Genomic DNA, 19,197 nt, shown 5'->3' on the forward strand with positions numbered 1-19,197 from the left:
TGGCAGAGCATCCCGCCGCGACACCATGGTGCCGCAGACACGCTCCGCCTACACACCGATGGTCGCGCCACCATGACGCCGCCGCCGAAATCGTAGAGTTGCTGAAGAGTGGGAAGCACCTGGATGCGCAGAATGAAGCCCCCAGCACAGCCCCCCACCAGAGCGTCTCCGCCGTCAGTGCCTCCGCCACCGGTCGAGAGCCCCCGCCGCCCCACGCGCACCCCGCGGCCGCTGGGCACCGGATCCGGCAGGCGCCATGCCGGATCCGCAGCCGCCGGGCCTCGCCGTTGTGGGCCGGCGCCCCGCCGATGGGCATCTTGAAGCGGCGCGGCGCGGCCACGCTCGCCCGGATCCAGCCGCCACCGTCATCGCGGGCCGCGCAAGCTTCCCGGCGACCTGCTCGAGCGGCGGCGAGGCGGAGGGAGGCGGCGGGGGCTGGGCGGCGGCTAGGGTTTCCGGCCGCCCGAGCCGCCCTGCGCGGGGGTGACGCGAGCGGGCAGTCTTGGCTAGAGCTTATAACAGAGGTAAGCCACAATCTCTTGCTCAAATAAACGGGGGCCTTAATTAATCACAAACCACTTCCTCAAACGCATGCCAAGTTGCCAGCACCAAACTGAATGCTTAGCTTGCTGTCTGTGTGACTTTGCTATGCTCTCTACTGATGTCAATTTCGATGTGCATTATTACTGGGAGCGGAATAATTCGATGCTGCGTGTACGTACGGCGCATGTGATCGCCGACGACGACGCCATGAATCTCTTTATCCGCGCAACTTGAGATGCAAATAGTATAATTAATCAGCGTACACCATGCATGCCATGCTTTTATAGCCCAGCCAATGCATTATTGCATCAAACTTCTACTTCCAATTTGTGGCAGGGAGCTCTAATAAGCAACTATATATCCATATGCTATAGCTTCTTTGATTTTAAGGAATCCATAAAGTATGTTGGAACGATCTAATCATTCATCCCATTTCGAATTTTTAGTGGTTGAGGTGATTCCACAAGCACATGCATACGAGTACATGGACGACGTGATCACCTGGTATCTATCTTTGGATCAGATTTGATACGGGGCATTTGTGCTGAGGGCAGGGTTCACCAAACCGGCCGGAACCGGTCCGGTTACCGCGGTTACCGGTCTAACCGGCCCGGACCGGTTCCGGTTCCGGCCGGTTTTAAACCGGCCCAAATTCAAATTTTAAATTTGAATTCTAAAAAATGGAAAAATCCCAAAAAAACCTTAAAAATACTTCAAGTTGCGACGAATTTAATGATGTCAAATTTTTTCAAATATTCGTTCATTTAGTATACTTTGCGAGCATTTGAAGTTAAACAAAAAAAATGTGCATACAAAAATATACAAATACAATGTAAAAGTAGTACAAAAAAGGGTTGGAGGGTTCATTTAGGCTAAAACATGTTATACAAACATTCATTTAGTATACTTTGCGGATATTTGAATTTAAACAAAAAAAAAATTAAATTTAGCGTGTTACCAGTCAAACCGACCGGTAACCGGTCAAACCGGACCGGTAAACCGGTCTAACCGGCCGGTTAGCCGTTCGAAACCGGTATAACTAGGGTTGAAAACGGTCGGGATCGGTCGGGATAAGCCCTTTACCGTTTTCACTTTTACATTTTAATACGAAAACGATATCGAAAACGAACAAGTCGAACACGAATACGAATACGGACTCACGGTATTTCGAAAACGAACCAATTCGAACGGAAATGTGTCGAAAGCGAACGGTCTACGGAAAGGCAAAACGGAAACACCGACCCAGTATCGTACGGTCGTACCCAATCATCCGACAAACTTGACATACATACACGAAAACACTAGACAAATATTAATAGCACAAGTAGTTTAATTTGTTCACAGCCACGACACGACCACACTTCACACATAGTAGTGCAAAGGAGAGAATCTCAGAAACAAATAGTTTAATTTGTTCCACATATAGAATAAAACAAAAATCTCAAACGAACACAAGCATCTTGATTAAAAGGTACAGTAGGCTACAGCTCATCTTCATCATTCATGATATCCGGATCACTTTCCATATCTCCATCTTCATTCTGTTTCTCATCCCCCTCCTTGTTTTTGTCCTACAAAATTAAATAGTCAGATCTAGCATCTAGAGCAAGACAGCAAGAAGATCCTCCAGACTTGACAAAAATAATGGTAGAAACACAATTTTATTAAATTGATTCACACATACAAAAATAATGGTAGAAACACAATCCATATTCTGATTATGTCCAGAATATCTAGTTTTGTAGTTCTCCAAGTGCTTTGGCTTGTAAGATTTTGCCTCTTCGGCTTAGAATCATTTTCTAGCTGGGGAGTTTTTGGCTTATCCTAGCTCGATGGTTTGCTCTCTAGATTAGCAGGAGCCTAGCATGTGCTATCTGAGCACCGCTGTCTCTCCTGAGGCCTTGCTACTAGCCTAGTATGTAAATTTAAATCTGCAGGACTCATTTAGGTGGTCGTAGCTTTATTTACATGGTGACTTGCTTATTTTGATGAGCTGGTCAGCCAAGCAACTGGTTTTAACAATAGACAGTGGATTTGCTTATTTTGATGACAGAGATAACCATGTCAGGTGCTATTGTCCATATCTACTGCCAGCTAATCCACTCTTTCTCTTTTCATTTCTCCCTTCCTGGCTGCCACACCTACACCCCTCCTGCTCTGTTCTTCACCGCTCCTCTGCTCATCTCTCCAATTCGAGCTCAACAGCCACTACAATAGACGGATCACTTCTAATTCACATCACAGGCAGCATACGGCGACGGATCACAGGCACAAGCACAAGCACAAGCACAGCACAAGCACAGCATACTAGGAGATCACTTCTAATTCACAACCGAGGACAGTACCTGAGTTAGACGCTGGCTGTGGCTGGGGCGGCGACGGATCGAGAATACGGCGGACGCTCTTGGTCTTTACCCTGCCCCTTCCCGGACGAGGCGGCAGATCCATCGTGGTTGCAGCTTGCAGGATGCAACGTCCTTCTCCTTCAGCCGTGCACGTCGGCAGTGAGGCCTCGCGGCCGTCTGGGGAGGACCGGAGGAGGGATTGGCGGTGAGACCTCGCCGGCCGTGTGGGGGAGGACCGGAGGAGGCTCCCACGGCGCCCACGGCAAGCCTCCGCTCGGCGCAGCACAAGGCTTGGTGCGGGCCGTCGCAGGGAGGAGAGGAGGGGCTGTCTCAGGGAGGATCGCCGGCCGGCCTGGCGGCACCCGAGAGGAGGCAGGGAGGCGGCTCGCAAGTCGCGACCGAGAGGAGGGGGCAAGGGGCCGGCGGCCTGGCGGCGCACGAGAGGAGGTAGGGAGCCGGGTTGACTGGAGGGAGGCGGGGGTCGAGAGGATGGGCCGGCGGCCTGGCGGCGCCCGAGAGGAGGCAGGGAGCCGGGTCGACTGGAGGGAGGCGGGGATCGAGAGGAGGGGCCGGCGGCCTGGCGGCGCCCGAGAGGAGGCTGGGAGCCGGGAGGACTGGAGGGAGGCGGGGGCGTGGTGAGTGGTGAGTCTGGTGACTGCCAGCCTGACTAGTGCCGTAGTGCGTGTGACCGTGTGAGTTTACCCTAGATCGATTTGGGCTGGGCCGTCAAGGATGTGGATTTGGGCTGTAAAAAACGGGATAGTTCGAATTTATGAAAACGGGATATCCCGATCAAATACGGGAAATACGGAAACGATCGGGATACAGGGCAAACCGTTTTCGACCCGTTTTCGAATTTGACATCCCGTATTTCGTACTGATTCCGAATTTGTTCGAAAATACGAAAACGAGCCGGTAAAATGTAGAAATCGGAGCGGAACGGAACGGGATATATCCCGACCGTTTTCAACCCTAGGTATAACTACGGGTTTTGAATTCAAATTTGAGTTTGACCGGTTTTTACCGGTAACCGGTCAAACCGGACCGGTTAGCCGGAACCGGGCGCCGGCGGTTCGGTCCAAACGGTCGGATAAAAAAACCCTGGCTGAGGGTCGGCGATGGCGTCCGCTAGCACAAAAAATTGAGGTGCTAGTACAAATGCTTTCTGTATTTAATGTTCTAAACCTGGTTAATTTGAATTCGATATCTTTATGTTCGCTTAGGATGTTCACACAAAGCTAACTTTGAAAAAGTTAGGCATACGAGGTTTGACGTCACTTGGATTTGCCTAGGCGTGACGACAACGTCATGGCGTGCGTTCTAATTAGACAAGGTGAATTTGTTCCCAATCCTCAAACACTAATCGCAAACGATTTAAATTATTTCATCTTAAACGCACAGTTTTTGAACGTAAAAGTTTGTATAAAAGGTAGCGGTCTCTTACCTCATGTGAAACAAAAGTCGCAGTACTTTATCAATTTATAAGATGTCTTTGAACTTTGGAGTCTTTCCCTCTCACAGTTTCACACCAGTACACCGTAATATGAGGAAGAAATGCATGGTGCGTCTAATTTGCTCGTGGGCCGAACGGGAAAGGGGCCGGGAATCTACATGACAAGCCCAACCACATCAGACCAAGGAACAGGCCCATCAGGCCTCTCTTCTGAGATATATATATCTTTCCGCCGCAGCCACGCTCACTATCGCAGCTAGGGTTTTCGGCTCTCCGATCTCGCGCCGCCGCCAGGACTCTCAGAAGGGCGGAGAGGAGGAAGCTACAGATCGGCAGCCATGGTTAGCGACCTGCTCCTCTCCTCCCCTCGCCTCTTTCGTCTTTTTTAATCTAAGGATCGAATCAGTTTCTTCCTCTTTTGTCTGCGCCCATCGTACATTCACTTGGATGCTTGGTGAGGTCGCGTTTCCTTCTGTTCTCGGTTTGAATCCGGTGCTAGCTCGAGATGCTTAGCAGTCCAGTGATGGTCGTTCGTTCCGATCTCTTGTCAACCGGTGGGTGTCTTAGTTTCTTATTGTATTAGAGTTGCTAAGAGATGCGAGGTCTGGTTGTTTGGGATTTGGAATTATGTATTCCGTCTATTTTATTTTGCAATGTTCAACTGAAAATGGTTGTGATGAACGAGACTGCAATCAATTGTCTCCATCCAGTTCGTTTGTTACAGTTCGCAGACTGTAATCATGTTAGCTGATGGTTGCATAGGCATAAGTCAAAGTGTCTACTTATAGCCATTTCGTAGAAGAGAGATTACTTTCTACTAGTTGCTTCAAGTGAAGCTTGAATCAATTGATGCAGACTGTATTATCTTTCTTGGTGAAATTTAGTGGTAATGTGTTTATGATTGACTACCTGTAATGCAATTGTAGTAAACTCCTGGATAGATGAATAGATGCAAGTCAGGAAATTTTCACCAAACTATCGTTCGACGTTTGCTAGCCAACCAATTGTATATCTTAATTATGCAATGGGAGCAGAACTAGTTTTCAGTTCATATGAATATTGTTTCAGTTCATATGGATATAGAAAGGCAAGGAAGCATAACACTGGAACTGAATTTCGTTTATAGAATGTGAAAATGATTATGTAACTATGTATTGTTTGAATTCCTGTCTACATTATGTTTTTAATAGATTATCTGTGATATCCATAGTTTGATATTTGAACTTGTGCGAATCTGGGAACGATTCTTCATACCAACTGTTGTCCATGTTCTTTATTGTTCTTCTTACACATGTACTTAGTCTCCTCATCATCAGGATCTGAAGATTGTTATTTCCCCAATTAACGAATGCCATAAAAGCTTCTGACTAGCTTATATGCTGCTTGTCTGACATACTTTCCCAATATCTCATTGTGCTACAAGCTAATTAATTTAGTTGTGACTGTTGACTAACATTACATATAACTTTTTGAGACGCCTTTGAGTAGGGACTGACATCCATGATCTCTTCCAATAAGGTCACCATGTCCATGTTCTTCCTGGAACTTTTGTTAGTTTATGTGTAGTCATTTTACTATTTGTTGTGCTGGAAACTTGAAGCATAATTGTTTCATGCTCATTCTTAAGCTGCTTTTTTTTTCTGTACAGCATTTGGTATCTTTTGTTTCTGTTCCAATATGATTCAGCTTTTTTGTGCAACGCTTGTGCAAATAATTCTTCTTTTGGTTTGAATCCCGTGATGCTTAACTCCAAATTACCAATTCATATGAATTATTACAATCCGAGCTACTGTTGAGTTTGTTATTTAGATTATTTAGCATAAGTGTTTATTCTTAGATTTATTCATGTTGAACTAATGCTGCATTTATTTTATAGGTGAACGTTCCAAAAACCAAGAAAACCTACTGCAAGAACAAGGAGTGCAGGAAGCACACCCTGCACAAGGTTACCCAATACAAGAAAGGAAAGGATAGCCTCTCAGCTCAAGGGAAGCGTCGTTATGACCGCAAACAATCAGGATATGGTGGTCAGACAAAGCCTGTTTTCCACAAGAAGGTTTCATACGAATCTCAACTTGTCACAATTGCTGATTAGGATTGAATGTTGCTACGTGAATCTTAATGTTGCTCCATTGAGGTTTATTTACTTAGTGTAACTAATATGCACTGGTGCACTTCAGGCCAAGACAACAAAAAAGATTGTGCTGAAGTTGCAGTGCCAGAGCTGCAAGCACTACTCTCAGCACCCGATCAAGGTATTTTTGCATCAGCTTTGTTGTTGTTTCTTCATATTTCTTCCATGTCCTAGTGTTTCGGGTATCTGACTCTTTGCAACTTCAGAGGTGCAAGCACTTTGAGATTGGTGGCGACAAGAAGGGCAAGGGAACCTCTCTCTTCTAAGCTGATGATAAACTTGTTCTTTGCCCCCAAGTTGTCTGCCCGAAGTTACCATTAGGAATGTTCTATGTTATCCATATAGTGAGATACATCGATGGCAACCCTTATGCTTTGTATCTGCATCAGCTGTTCTGTTGGATAAATTTGGTACGATATTTGTATGAGACCAGATGATGAATATGTTTTATGCTGCAAGTTCTTAGCCAGCATTGATCGGGTTCTCTTACAGTGGTTAAGATAGTTCTTAATTCTTGGCAAATAATAATTTGATTTCCAAAGTCCCTCCTGAGAGCGCGCTGCCGATGGATATTTTTCATAATTTTCGGTTATGGAGTGGTGTCGTAGATTGTAAATTGTTTTAGTTCAGACACATTCGGGCCGAAGTGCAAGGTATGGGGTGGCAAGTTCACCTCGTCACCTGTATTACCTGAACTCAGCATGCTGAAGTAGAGTATTTGTTCGGCAGCTGTAGTGGGCACGACCAATCAAAAGTGTGAAAAACCAAGACAGATAAAACAATATACCACCGTGGCCTAGACGAGCGCATAGTAGCTAGACACAGGAACTCCGTGGGGAGCAGCCGATGAAAGCTGTAACATACGTATTTTTGGTACCGAATGAGTCGTAAAATATGTATTTCAAAAAACATTTTCTGCGAGTGTTGTAACTAGATTTTAATTCAAAAAAATGTTGTAGCTAGATCAATCTAGGAGTGGATGCTTCCCTTTCTAAATTCCTAATTATTAAAAATATGAATTGAATTAAGTATAATTAAATATGTTAGTGTGAATTTATTTGGATTCATTTGAGTTTGTTTAAATTTGTTTTGTTTGCATTTAATTTGGTTGTTGAATTTAGGTGTAATTTAAATTGAAGTATGCCCTTCAATTTAAATTCAAATGCTTATCCAACTAACCTACCTGAAACTTACCCGCTACCCATCCCGCTAACTCTAAACTGCACCTGCTACCTAACCCAACCCAAACCCTTCGTAGCTTTCAGCCCAAACAGTGAACTAGTCCAACCCAAACGCCAAGATAAAAATATACCCCAACCGTGGCCTTAACCCAACCGGACCAACACAGCTGGTTGGATTGGCCTGCATGAGCGCAGCGCAGCACCGCCTACACCTCACCCCTCGCCGCCCACACCCTAGGTTTCGGCCTAACCTCACGGCGCGGCACGGCCAACACCGACCCATGCCGGTCCAGCCGCTGCCAACATAACTTGCCCGTTGCTACCCTCTCTCCTTGTCACTTACCCACAGGGCCAAAGTGTCAGCTTTCCTCTCTTCCTCCCATCACACTCACGCCCATGTTGACACCGTTTGTTGGAACGTGTTAATCGAATGCTGCATGATAGGGAGCCGATGAAAGCAAGCCGATGTTAAGGCAGGAAAAGGATAAAAACACAATGGGCCCATGGGCCGAAAGGGCGTCACAACTGATGGATCCAGAATTGGGCTAGCAGACTTCGTCAGCAAGTTATTGTGTCAGATCCACTACTACAAAAACGATTTGTAGCAATGCTCTGTTTTTTTAGGGGCGGACCTAAATTTAACCCGTTGCTACAAAAAGCCGTAGGCACTGTAGCAATTCACCCGCCCCTAAAAACACCATTTGTAGGGGCGGCTCAACCCCCCGGCCGCCCCTGCAAATGGACGCCATTATTAGTAGCGGCCGGGGAGGGGGTTGGGTGAGCGCCCCTAAAAACACCATTTGTAGGGGCGGCACACCCCCCGTCCACCCCTATAAATGGTTGTAAGTTTTTTTTGTTTTTTGGATCCAATGAAGCTTTCTTTGACTCTCGCTTGATTTAGATCTCGATGGTGTGGATTAGTCATAGTTCATGCGAATACCAAGCTTGTTGAGAGCACATGCTTTTGAACTCTTACAGGAGGTGGATCTTCACAATTTGTTAGGGCTAGGCGAATCCTCTCTAACAACTTAGCACTAGCCACAAAAGTTTGAAGGCAGTTAAATTGCCGTCTTGGATCCCATGAGGGCCACCACTTCTTGGTAAGAGGGAAGGGATGAAATATTGTCTTTGGAGGTATCGGAAGTATAGGTGACCCATTCACGAGTGGCAGGTTGTGTATGTAGCCTCTCTTTCTGGCAGCGGCACAGGAGTACTTTGAGTCTACAAATTCTAGAAGTATGGTGGACCAATAGCTGGTCCAGGTAGCAATCTGTTGTTCACTGACATTAACCCGTTCGACAAATTAAAACCAACCATTGGTTTTGGGAGACGCATTGGCTCATCATCCAAAGATTTAACATAAGTTCACATCTACACGAATAGTGTGCAATACATAGTCACAACTCACAAACTACATAGAGATAGAAGAGTTAACAAAAGTTGAATTGCATGCCTACATTACATCATCTAACGAATATTATTCCAAAGCAAGAGGTGGTCAACATACTTAACATTGCCAATCTTGTACCCCTGGGCATCGTCAATGAAAATCAATGCACGAATAAGTGCACTATCCTTTGCTTTACTTCTACGAGGAAGTGCTTTGCCGTAGATAGTGAACATTGGTTCTGCGGTAGGACCTGGTGTGGTTCGAAATTGAAAAGAACCCTGGTAGAGACCTTCTCTTGTCTGTATCGGTCCCTCCTCAGTGGAGTAATAACCAAACTGCTCCACAGCTTGACATAAAATTTCTTCTAAACTCATCGCCGCAAAGGTGTTACCAAATATATCCTACAATGGAGATGGAATATAAATTTTACAAAAGTGCTTTGATTAACAAAATTCACATACTATGTCATGTAGAAACTATCATAATTCTTTAAATTAACAAAATTCACTTACTATGTCATGTAAATTTTCTCATGAAAGGCTCTCACAAATACTTACATTATCATGTTGATTCCGTCGAAGTGCTTTGATTTTAAACCATGACAAATCTAGAATCAGATAACCATAGCTCTCAAGTTCCAGAAGACATGCTTTTATAACAGTTCTTTCATAAGTCATCTAAACTGGTGATTCCTTCCCACTAGCCACTATTGTCATCATGATACATGGATCTTGTCTTAATGGTATCTCGAAAGAGATTGTCATTTTCTTGAATTGTAGGCGTTCTGTGATTTCCACCTGTAGAGGTGTACCACCTAGGCATTGTAGTACTTCAGTAAGCCATTTAAAATAATCAATCCGCCGCATTAGAGGCAACAAAACATTAATAAGTATCAACCATTTTTATTAATCAAGCCAAAAAAGGATCATACTCAAAAGATGGGTCTTACTATGCTTGGTGTCGGGTACCACAATTAGGGACACCCTAATCGGGGTACTAAGATTGCCTTAAAACACAAACACATGCTAAGGCAACTGGGCTCACGAAGGCCCACGGCCTCCTTCCAATCTGAAGGAAAGGACTCAAAGAGGCCCAGCGTGCGGCCCATTCGCATCCCCCTCGAACCCGCGAAACGATCTCCGCCTCACTTGAGGGTAGCCCTCGGGCCCGCTGGACAAATCTCCACCTCGCTCGAGGTTAGCGGATCTACCCTCGAGCGGGTGACTCATCTCCGCCTCGCTCGAGGGCTCCTCTCGGGACCCTCGACCGCGTAACACATCTCCGCCTCGCTCGAGGGTAGCAAACCTACCCTCGAGGGGGTGACTCATCCCCGCCTCACTCGAGGCCACCTCTCGGCATAAGGGACAAATAGCCCTGCTGCTCAACCACTCGTCGTACAGAGGCATTAAAAGCCAGCCACTCCTCCACGGCTCCCAGGACGGTCGGTGTCGGGCCGCCATTTCCACAGTGGATGTGACCGGGGTCTCATCCGTCGACTTCAGTCACCGCTCCGCCAACCCGGATGCTGTAGCAGCACTGTTGGACCTGCGACGTGGGAAAAGACAGGCTCTGCACTGCTCCCGTTACTATTCTACCAACACCGACCAACCAGACCCGCCTCTCACTGGGGAAGGGGTCCAGCAACATCACACATCTTTTAGAGAGGGGCACTCAGCACACACGGACGGAGTCCAGGACCTCCATGTGTCCCCCGGACCTCCTAGTGTGCACGCCCGCACTCCGACCAGGGGGACCGGGGCCACCGCACGCTCCGCTACCACCACCGCTACCGCTGGTGCATGCAGGACCCTAGACCGCAGGGCCCACTAAACGCCACCGCGCCGTATAGAAGACCATGCACTAGCGACGACTGCGCTGCACGCAGGGGCTGGCATGGCGACCGGCGCAATCTTGACAGGACCGAGGATGACATCCTGGATGACTGCGACGTGCCGCCGCCTTCCCACAGTGTGCTTCCTACAGTATCCGACCACTGTACCCCCGCGATTCGAGGGAAGACAACGACTTCCACGCCCCCACTCATGTGCGCCGCCCCTCCTTATGGCTATAAAGGAAGGAGGCGGGCTTCCTCCCTGGGGGCGGGCTCTGGCTTCTCTCTCAGAGAACTCTCAGGGCTACTGAGCATTCATCTCAACCGATTCCACTTCTAGCAGAGACCTGGGAGCTTTCCTCCCTCTCTCGCCTTGCTTGTATCCCCTACTACAAGCACATTGGGTGCAAGATAATACAGTGCCCTCGCACACCCCCTTTGCTGGACGTACGGCCCCGCGGCCGGAACCAGGATAAACCGTGCGTTATTGTGTTGCCTCTTGCATCATCATCTGGGATGAGGAAACACGCAGCATTCACTAGTTGGGATCCAGGCCCCCGAGTCGGGACACCGACAGTTGGCGTGCCAGGTAGGGGAGCGCTGTGTGACATTTTTTCTCTCTTGTTCCCATTTTGATCTTCAGGGATGGCGGGCAGATCCAACCTATACCCCATGGGTGTTTCGGATCCGCTCCCAGCGGGATTCGTGGTCTAGTTCGGGAGTCTCGAGTTCGAAGCGACCGGCAACGGTTACCTCATGCGGCTCCTCTCGCCCAGACGCAACCCCATCACCCCGACCTCGCCAGCCCAGTGCAACAGGCGCTCGGGTCAGCGTTTGCGACGAGCACGCGCGGAGCGGCTTCGTGCGGCACGCCACAGCTCCCCCACGTGGGTCGAGGCTGGCATGTCGCAACTCAGCATCATGGCCAACGGGGCCACCGTTTCGTCATCACGTGCCTCGGTGCCATCTGCGCCGGCAACATCACCTGCTGCGGCACCAGTGTCTCTCAGGGTGGCTCGACCTCACCGTCGCCCTTCCCCTTTGGGATGCGCAACACCGCCGCTCGCACCTACGCTTCGTCAACCAGCGCTAACTTCATCGAGTACAAGGGGCTGCCGGGTCATCATCTTCTGTCGATCTGCAACCCCATCGCATCGTCTCCCGACGAATCCTACCCCGGGACGGTGAGCTTGATCGCCGACGACGTCAACTTCTTCATGAACAACTTCACGGCCGAGGAGGCCGAGGACTACTCCGGGGTTCGCAACCCCGACGCTCTCTGCTCGTTCCAGTTGGCGACGGCTTACTGCCTCACTTGCTCCGAAGACTCCAGCGAGGGGGATTTCGATCCTTCCCGGGAGTGCTTCATGGTCCAGCTCGCGGACGGGCAAGACGACAATGCCCCGAGCAACGACGGGGACGGCGGGGCGGACGCGCAGGCAAACCAACCGGTGGTTCCACCTGCAGCCCCTTCCTTGTCAAGCTCGGCGGCGCGACAAGCTCAGCTGGCGCAGCTCAATGAGCTTCAGGCCAAGCTCGACGAGCAGCGTCAACAAACCCAGGAGCTGCGCGCCGCACTCGAGCAGCAGCGTACCGCGCGTGGAGCACATGCCCAGGCAGCGGGACGCGTTGCCCGGGAGCGCATCCTGGCCGACGACAACGTCGACAAACCCCCGAAACTGAAGACGGCCGGCAAAAAACTCGTCGCTGCGGCCTATCTACTTCAGGCTATGCCCGAGCCATCGATGCCTTCGGGCCGCAACCTACGCCGCGAGGCACAGGAGCTCATCGAGCAAGCTGCCGTGCAGCAGGCCGAGAGTTCTGCGTCTCGTATGCGCTCGAAAGCCCCGGAGCAGCCCGGTGGGACTGCGCATCAGGACCGCGAGGTTTCTGTGCACACACCACCAGCAGGGAAGGGCAAGGCAGCCGTAGCGCCCGGCGCGAAGGCACCCTCAGTGCGCGAGCGCATCGGCAGAGTTCCTGTAAGGGAGCGAATCCATGACACTCACGGGCACGCTGGCGACGGCGACGCCCGCAACATCATCGACGGAGGTGCTCTCTCTCTCTCTCTCTCTCTCTCTCTCTCTCTCTCTCTCCTTCCTCTTCCTCCTTCCGCTCTTGGCCGCGGGCTCAGGATGCAGGGGAGGCGGAGAAGGCGAAGCAGGATGAAGGCAAATGGCCAGGTGAGCCCAAACACCCCGGGCTCAGGATGCAGGGGAGGCGGAGAAGGCGAAGCAGGATGAAGGCAAATGGCCAGGTGAGCCCAAACACCCCCTTTTCTTCTCATTTTTATTCACCATGACAGGCGCAGCCACGGCCACGGCCCAAATCTACCGCATTGAGTGCGGTAGATTTTGCTATCGCTGACGGCTGGGCCCCACGACCGCGGAGTCTCCTACGCGCGCACGCAGCAATAACTGCGGCACGGTAACCGGCGGGCGCGGCGTGACTATTGCGCTATCCCATCCGTCAGCCGCCGCCCACGCCGCTTCGTCTGCCCGAGGCTATCGCCTGAAAAGGCGCGCCCGCACCGCATAAGTCGGGCCACGTTGCCCACTACCAGCGGAAGACCCGCGCGCGTGATTCGCGACTCTGCATCATTTTTGAGTTAAGACGGAATATTCCTTCAGGGGTCTGTTTACCCTCGATGGAATCACATTTCGAGGCCTTACAGATCAGGGGTTCGAAGCCTGGCCCCTCGGGGGGTTCGACAGGCGCCCCAGATCACCAGAGTCAGGGACTACCGGGATGTACCGTACAAGCCCCTCTCGAATGCGGAGTTCGAGACATCCTACATAGTGTTCAAGGCCAGTCGAGGGTGCCTAGAAGGGGGATCCCGTCGAGGGAGAGCATCAAGCCCTCGGACCCTATCGAATGGGTCCGAGCCCCGCCTAGCGAACCTTCGCAAGCGCTTTATGTGACGTGTCTATGGACCACGAGCCGACCCCTATCGAACGGGGCACGGACATCCGCTTGAACAACCCGCTAACAGCTCACCGAAGCAGCCATAGCTCGCGGCCCGGGCTTGGGTAGCATGGTGCGCTTCACCCCTCTTCTCTGCGGAAGGGCGAAGAGGGTTGTAATCAAAGTCGAGAGTTCCCCTAAACGCCTTCCCACGGGCCTAGGCTCGGGGGCTCCTCGCACACTACGGTTCAAAACCGCACCCTCGAATAAGTCGACAACCGTCAATTATGAGGCTCCATGTGTATAACCAGACCCCCCGCTATTAACGTACACTCCCCTGAAGATTAAGCTGAACGTCGGGCCGCTGTACCAACACTAAGAATGCCGAGGCCGGCTGAAAGAGTGCCGATGCCGGCTGAAAAAGACGCTGGACAGCCACCCCGGTGAGGCAACCCAGTGGGACAACGTTTATAGCCCTTGTACGAGCACAAACTCTCCTCCAAGGCCTCGGGGGCTACACCCGCGGGTGCGCTGACGCGCCCCCGCGAAGGATACTTCACACATATTCGAGGGACGTAACTCTCTGTACTCCCCTATATCCTCGGTCATCCTCCCCATAGAGGAGAAAGGGGACTTTATTGTTCAAACGCAAATAAAGATTACAAAGAGTTACTGGCGCGAAGCCGTCGCAAAATACAAACACGTTGCCACCTACGTGGCAATTTTCCCTGTCTTGGGGAGGAACGAGTGACGAAGACAGGACACCGAGCCCCTGGCTAACGCAACGGCCAGGCTGCTAGGGATGCGAGGAGCGACCCCCAGGCCGCACAGTCTAGGGGAGTGTTCTCCTCGCAAGCCTTCTTCTAGCGTCTCCTCCACCGAAGACTATGCGGGGGGTCGAGCTGGCGGACAGCGCCCTCCGCACCGTCTCCCCGAGTGCAACCTTGTTGCCAGGGGGATGATGCGAACAACAGCCGCCGGACCTAGGGCCAGCGCCACGGTCAGGCGCCTCCATCCCCCTTCAGGCTAGGGGACATCGCAGAAGCAGGACCCCACGGGCCCAATGCTCTTCTGCTGATCCCATTGAAGCTGAGGGATGGTGCGCACACCCTCTCCGGTCTTCCCCCACTGCCCGCAAGCATTCTTCTAACGCCAAGGCCTAAAAAAGCCAGGCCACCCCATCAGGGGGCCGGCCACGAAAGGCAAAGAAAAACATTAAGACTTGGGTAATGCTAGAAGACAGAGCTGGGAAGTTGGAGAGGAAAGGGAACCCCACGACCCCTATTTATAGCTGCGTCGGGCACCAAGCTTCAAGCCTACCGAAGGGTGGAGGCTTGGATCGCCCGTGACGGCGCGGCATTCCACGAAAGAAAGATGCCTTCTGTCACCACGCCAGGACGCGACCAAACAAAATAAAGCGGGGCTGAGTCCCTGGACGCTGAATGGGGCAGCATCGGCCCAGGCCGACCGCCCTCGAACGGCGCGCCACCAGGCGACCAGGGAAGGCAGGGCCAAGGCCCTGAGTGTGGGACAGTGCGACGGAAGCGCCAGCTGCCAAGCAGCGGACGCCGTCGTCACCCTGGCCCCCCTCAGCACGCGGACACAGCCTGTCCTTGAAACAAACAAACAAAGAGGCGCGCACCTCGAAGTACTCCTCCCGCGGGCGCACTACCCCGACCGGCGTGTTGTCACATCCGCCGGGCTGGCGCTCAGGCGCGTCTGGCGGGTGCACGACCTTGACTGATCACGTTAAGGGGGAAGTTGCCGAATCACCCTTTGGTTGAATCCCCTGACTCGACCAAAGCCTCGGGGGCTACTGTCGGGTACCACAATTAGGGACACCCTAATCGGGGTACTAAGATTTCCTTAAAACACAAACACATGCTACGGCAACTGGGCCCACGAAACCCACGACCTCCTTCCAATCTGAAGGAAAGGACTCAAAGAGGCCCTGCATGCGGCCCATTCGCATCCCCCTCGAACCCGCGGAACGATCTCCGCCTCGCTCGAGGGTAGCCCTCGGGCCCGCTGGACAAATCTCCACCTCGCTCGAGGGTAGAGGATCTACCCTCGAGCGGGTGACTCATCCCCGCCTCGCTCGAGGGCTCCTCTCGGGATCCTCAACCGCGTAACACATCTCCGCCTCGCTCGAGGGTAGCAAACCTACCCTCGAGGGGGTGACTCATCCCCGCCTCACTCGAGGCCACCTCTCGGCATAAGGGACAAACGGCCCCGCTGCTCAACCACTCATCGTACGGAGGCATTAAAAGCCAGCCACTCCTCCACGGCTCCCAGGACGGTCGGTGTCGGGATGCCATTTCCACAGTGGATGTGTCCGGGGTCTCATCCGCCGACTTCAGTCACCGCTCCGCCACCCCGGATGCTGTAGCAGCACTGTTGGACCTGCGACGCGGGACAAGACAGGCTCTGCACTGCTCCCGTTACTATTCTGCCAACACCGGCCAACCAGACCCGCCTCTCGCTGGGGAAGGGGTCCGGCGACGTCACACATCTTTCAGAGAGGGGCACTCAGCACACACGGACGGAGTCCAGGATCTCCATGTGTCCCCCGGACCTCCTAGTGTGCACGCCCGCACTCCGACCAGGGGGACCGGGGCCACCGCACGCTCCGCTACCGCCACCGCTACCGCTGGTGCATGCAGGACCCTAGACCGCAGGGCCCACTAAATGCCACCGCGCCGTATAGAAGACCATGTGCTAGCGACGACCGCGCTGCACGCAGGGGCTGGCACGGCGACCGGCGCAATCTTGACAGGACCGAGGACGACTGTGACATGTCGCCGCCTTCCCACAGTGTGCTTCCTACAGTATCCGACCACTATACCCCCGTGATTCGGGGGAAGACAACGACTTCCACGCCCCACTTATGTGCGCCGCCCCTCCTTATGGCTATAAAGGAAGGAGGCGGGCTTCCTCCCTGGGGGCGGGCTCTGGCTTCTCTCTCAGAGAACTCTCAGGGCTACTGAGCATTCATCTCAACCGATTCCACTTCTAGCAGAGACTTGGGAGCTTTCCTCCCTCTCTCGCCTTGCTTGTATCCCCTACTACAAGCACATTTGGTGCAAGATAATACAGTGCCCTCGCACACCCCCTTTGCTGGACGTACGGCCCCGTGGCCGGAACCAGGATAAACCGTGCGTTATTGTGTTGCCTCTTGCATCATCATCTGGGACGAGGAAACACGCAGCATTCACTAGTTGGGGTCCAGGCCCCCGGGTCGGGACACCGACACTTGGAGCTGTAATGTTATGGTGAGAACATGGCCTCGGTCTAGCCTTGTTGACTCTGCTGAAAATGATGCCAGGAGGGCGAGCCAGGGGCAAAGGGTAATCCTGATGCGGCACACAACCACCAAAGCCACCAATTGCCATATGCCTTCATAGAAAAATTATGCATATTTCATACATACAAATAACATGTGTTCAATTCTCAAATTTCCTAGCTAATTTCAATATCTAAATTTGCTATTCCCATACTAATTAGTTAATTTCACTAACTACATTTATTATTGTCTAACTAATTAGCTAATTTCAATAACTACATTTCTTATTCTCAAACTACTTAGCTAATTCCAATAACTATATTTCCTATTCTAAAACTAAATATCTAATTTCTTATTCTCAAATTAAACATCTAATTTCACTTACTAGCCAATGTTATACATACAAAACATTAAAAGTAAATCAAGAATCTCACCTTAGCTCAGATCCGGAGCTGAAGATCCGGATCGCGGGTGCCAGATGAGCGCGATGATGGGCGGCGGCAGAGGACGACCGCGGGCGGCGAAGGAGGCGCGAGTTCGGCAGGGCGGGAAGATGAGGCACGTGGGCGGCGGTCATGGTGGGCAAAAGAACGACGCGACGGGTCAGGCGCGGGAGGGGGCGCGCAGACGGAAGTGGCCGCAGGCTTGGAGGGCGACGGCGCTGGAGGCGGCGGGAGGGGGGGTCAGGCGGCGGTGTCGGCAGCGGCAAGAGGTTACCCTCGAGCTCTCTGGAAACGAAGAAAAAAAGACAAGTCCAATATATATGGAAACAAATTTTAGGTGCGGGTGGCGGCATCACCCGCCCCTACAAATTGATTTGTAGGGGCGGGCGAAGCCGCGGACCGCCCCTAGAAATCGATTTTTAGGGGCAGGTGACGACCCCGTCCGCCCCTACAAATATTTTCTCAATTGTTTCCGAAAAATCATTTAATTCTAAAAAAATAGCAAATGACATATAAAAAATGTGAAAATTTCACTATTAGCATATAACAACTTGTGCCTCTCGTGAAAAACACCGAAAGTACAATTCATGTTTTTTTATTGTTCGAATGTGTGGAAAGGACGAAGTTCTTAAATTGAATGAGAGAGTAGTGATACTGAGGGTAAAGTTTGAACATATTTTCTTATTACATATAGTGCAATGTAGGTTTATTAATTTTGCTGTGTTTTACACATCAAAATACGCTTATGGTAAAAATTTCAGCATTTTTTGGTAATATTTACTATATTATCTGATTTAAAAGAATTTCTGGAATAAATGTAGAAAACAATTTGTAGGGTCGGGTGGCGGCTTCACCCGCCCCTACAAATTAATTTGTAGGGGCGGGCGTAGCCGCGAACTGCCCCTAGAAATTGATTTGTAGGGGCAGGTGACGACCCTGCCCGCTCCTACAAATATTTTCGCAATTATTTCTGAAAATTCATTTAATTCTAAAAAAATAGCAAACAACATATAAAAAATATGAAATTTATTTTACAGGGGTGGCCCTTGTACCCACCCCTGCAAGCCGCTATTTTTAGCTACGAAAAGCAGGGGTGGTTACGCAGTCTGTCCCTAAAAATGCATTTTCGCCCGCCCCTACAAATCATTTTTGCAGTAGTGATCTAGGTTTAGTTTAGTTTTGAAAGTTTATTTCTTTATAGTCAAGTCATGTCGTCATTTACTAGGGTTTGTAGGCTATAAATATCAGCATATGAGCTTATAATCAGATTCATCACCTCTAGATCAATACAACTCGGCATATTGCCTCCCTTTACTTTTTTGTCTATTTTACCTTACTGCCGGTGGAACTTGACACCTGATGTGGGGCTGCATCGCTTTGATCTCTGGTGATTATCCTAGCCTTATCGAGTATATTAGATCTATGATTTATAGCGCATCCCTTCTATCTTGATATAGTTTACTCACCAGTTTATCGAATGTACAATAGATCTGGTTTTGTTGTCATTTTAGGCGTTCTTGCCCTACCTCTATTTTGCATTCACAAGTTATCGGTTATATCTTATCTTGTAAGGCTGCATCATTTGATCTCTTGCTAGATGTGGTAGAATCACAGTTATCCTAGCCTTGATTAAGCTTGCATCGGCTGATATTCATTCAATCTATCGTCTTACTGGCTAATTTGTTTTAAT

At 50.6% G+C, this 19,197-nt stretch overlaps 1 protein-coding gene and 1 long non-coding RNA gene across 2 annotated transcripts; both read left to right on the plus strand.

The window, feature by feature from the left end:
* Nucleotides 1-1,521: 1,521 nt before the first annotated feature.
* LOC120658757 lies at nucleotides 1,522-3,978 on the plus strand. Its single transcript, XR_005668831.1, has 2 exons — nucleotides 1,522-1,576; nucleotides 3,865-3,978. It is a non-coding gene; the product is annotated as an uncharacterized LOC120658757 (long non-coding RNA).
* A 542-nt stretch (nucleotides 3,979-4,520) lies between these two features.
* On the plus strand, nucleotides 4,521-6,974 carry LOC120659921 (60S ribosomal protein L44). Its single transcript, XM_039938190.1, has 4 exons — nucleotides 4,521-4,682; nucleotides 6,218-6,397; nucleotides 6,522-6,596; nucleotides 6,682-6,974. Exons 1-4 carry the CDS (start codon nucleotides 4,680-4,682, stop codon nucleotides 6,739-6,741), a joined length of 318 nt encoding a protein of 105 aa, XP_039794124.1. The 5' UTR covers nucleotides 4,521-4,679; the 3' UTR covers nucleotides 6,742-6,974.
* Nucleotides 6,975-19,197: the final 12,223 nt, after the last annotated feature.

This window comes from Panicum virgatum, chromosome 2N (genome assembly GCF_016808335.1).
Source record: "Panicum virgatum strain AP13 chromosome 2N, P.virgatum_v5, whole genome shotgun sequence".
Lineage (NCBI taxonomy): Eukaryota > Viridiplantae > Streptophyta > Magnoliopsida > Poales > Poaceae > Panicum > Panicum virgatum.

Coding starts and splice junctions, on each gene's coding strand:
- LOC120659921 (XM_039938190.1), top strand. Junction 6,398..6,521: donor AGCCTGTTTTCCACAAGAAG/GTTTCATACGAA, acceptor GGTGCACTTCAG/GCCAAGACAACAAAAAAGAT. Junction 6,597..6,681: donor ACTCTCAGCACCCGATCAAG/GTATTTTTGCAT, acceptor TTGCAACTTCAG/AGGTGCAAGCACTTTGAGAT.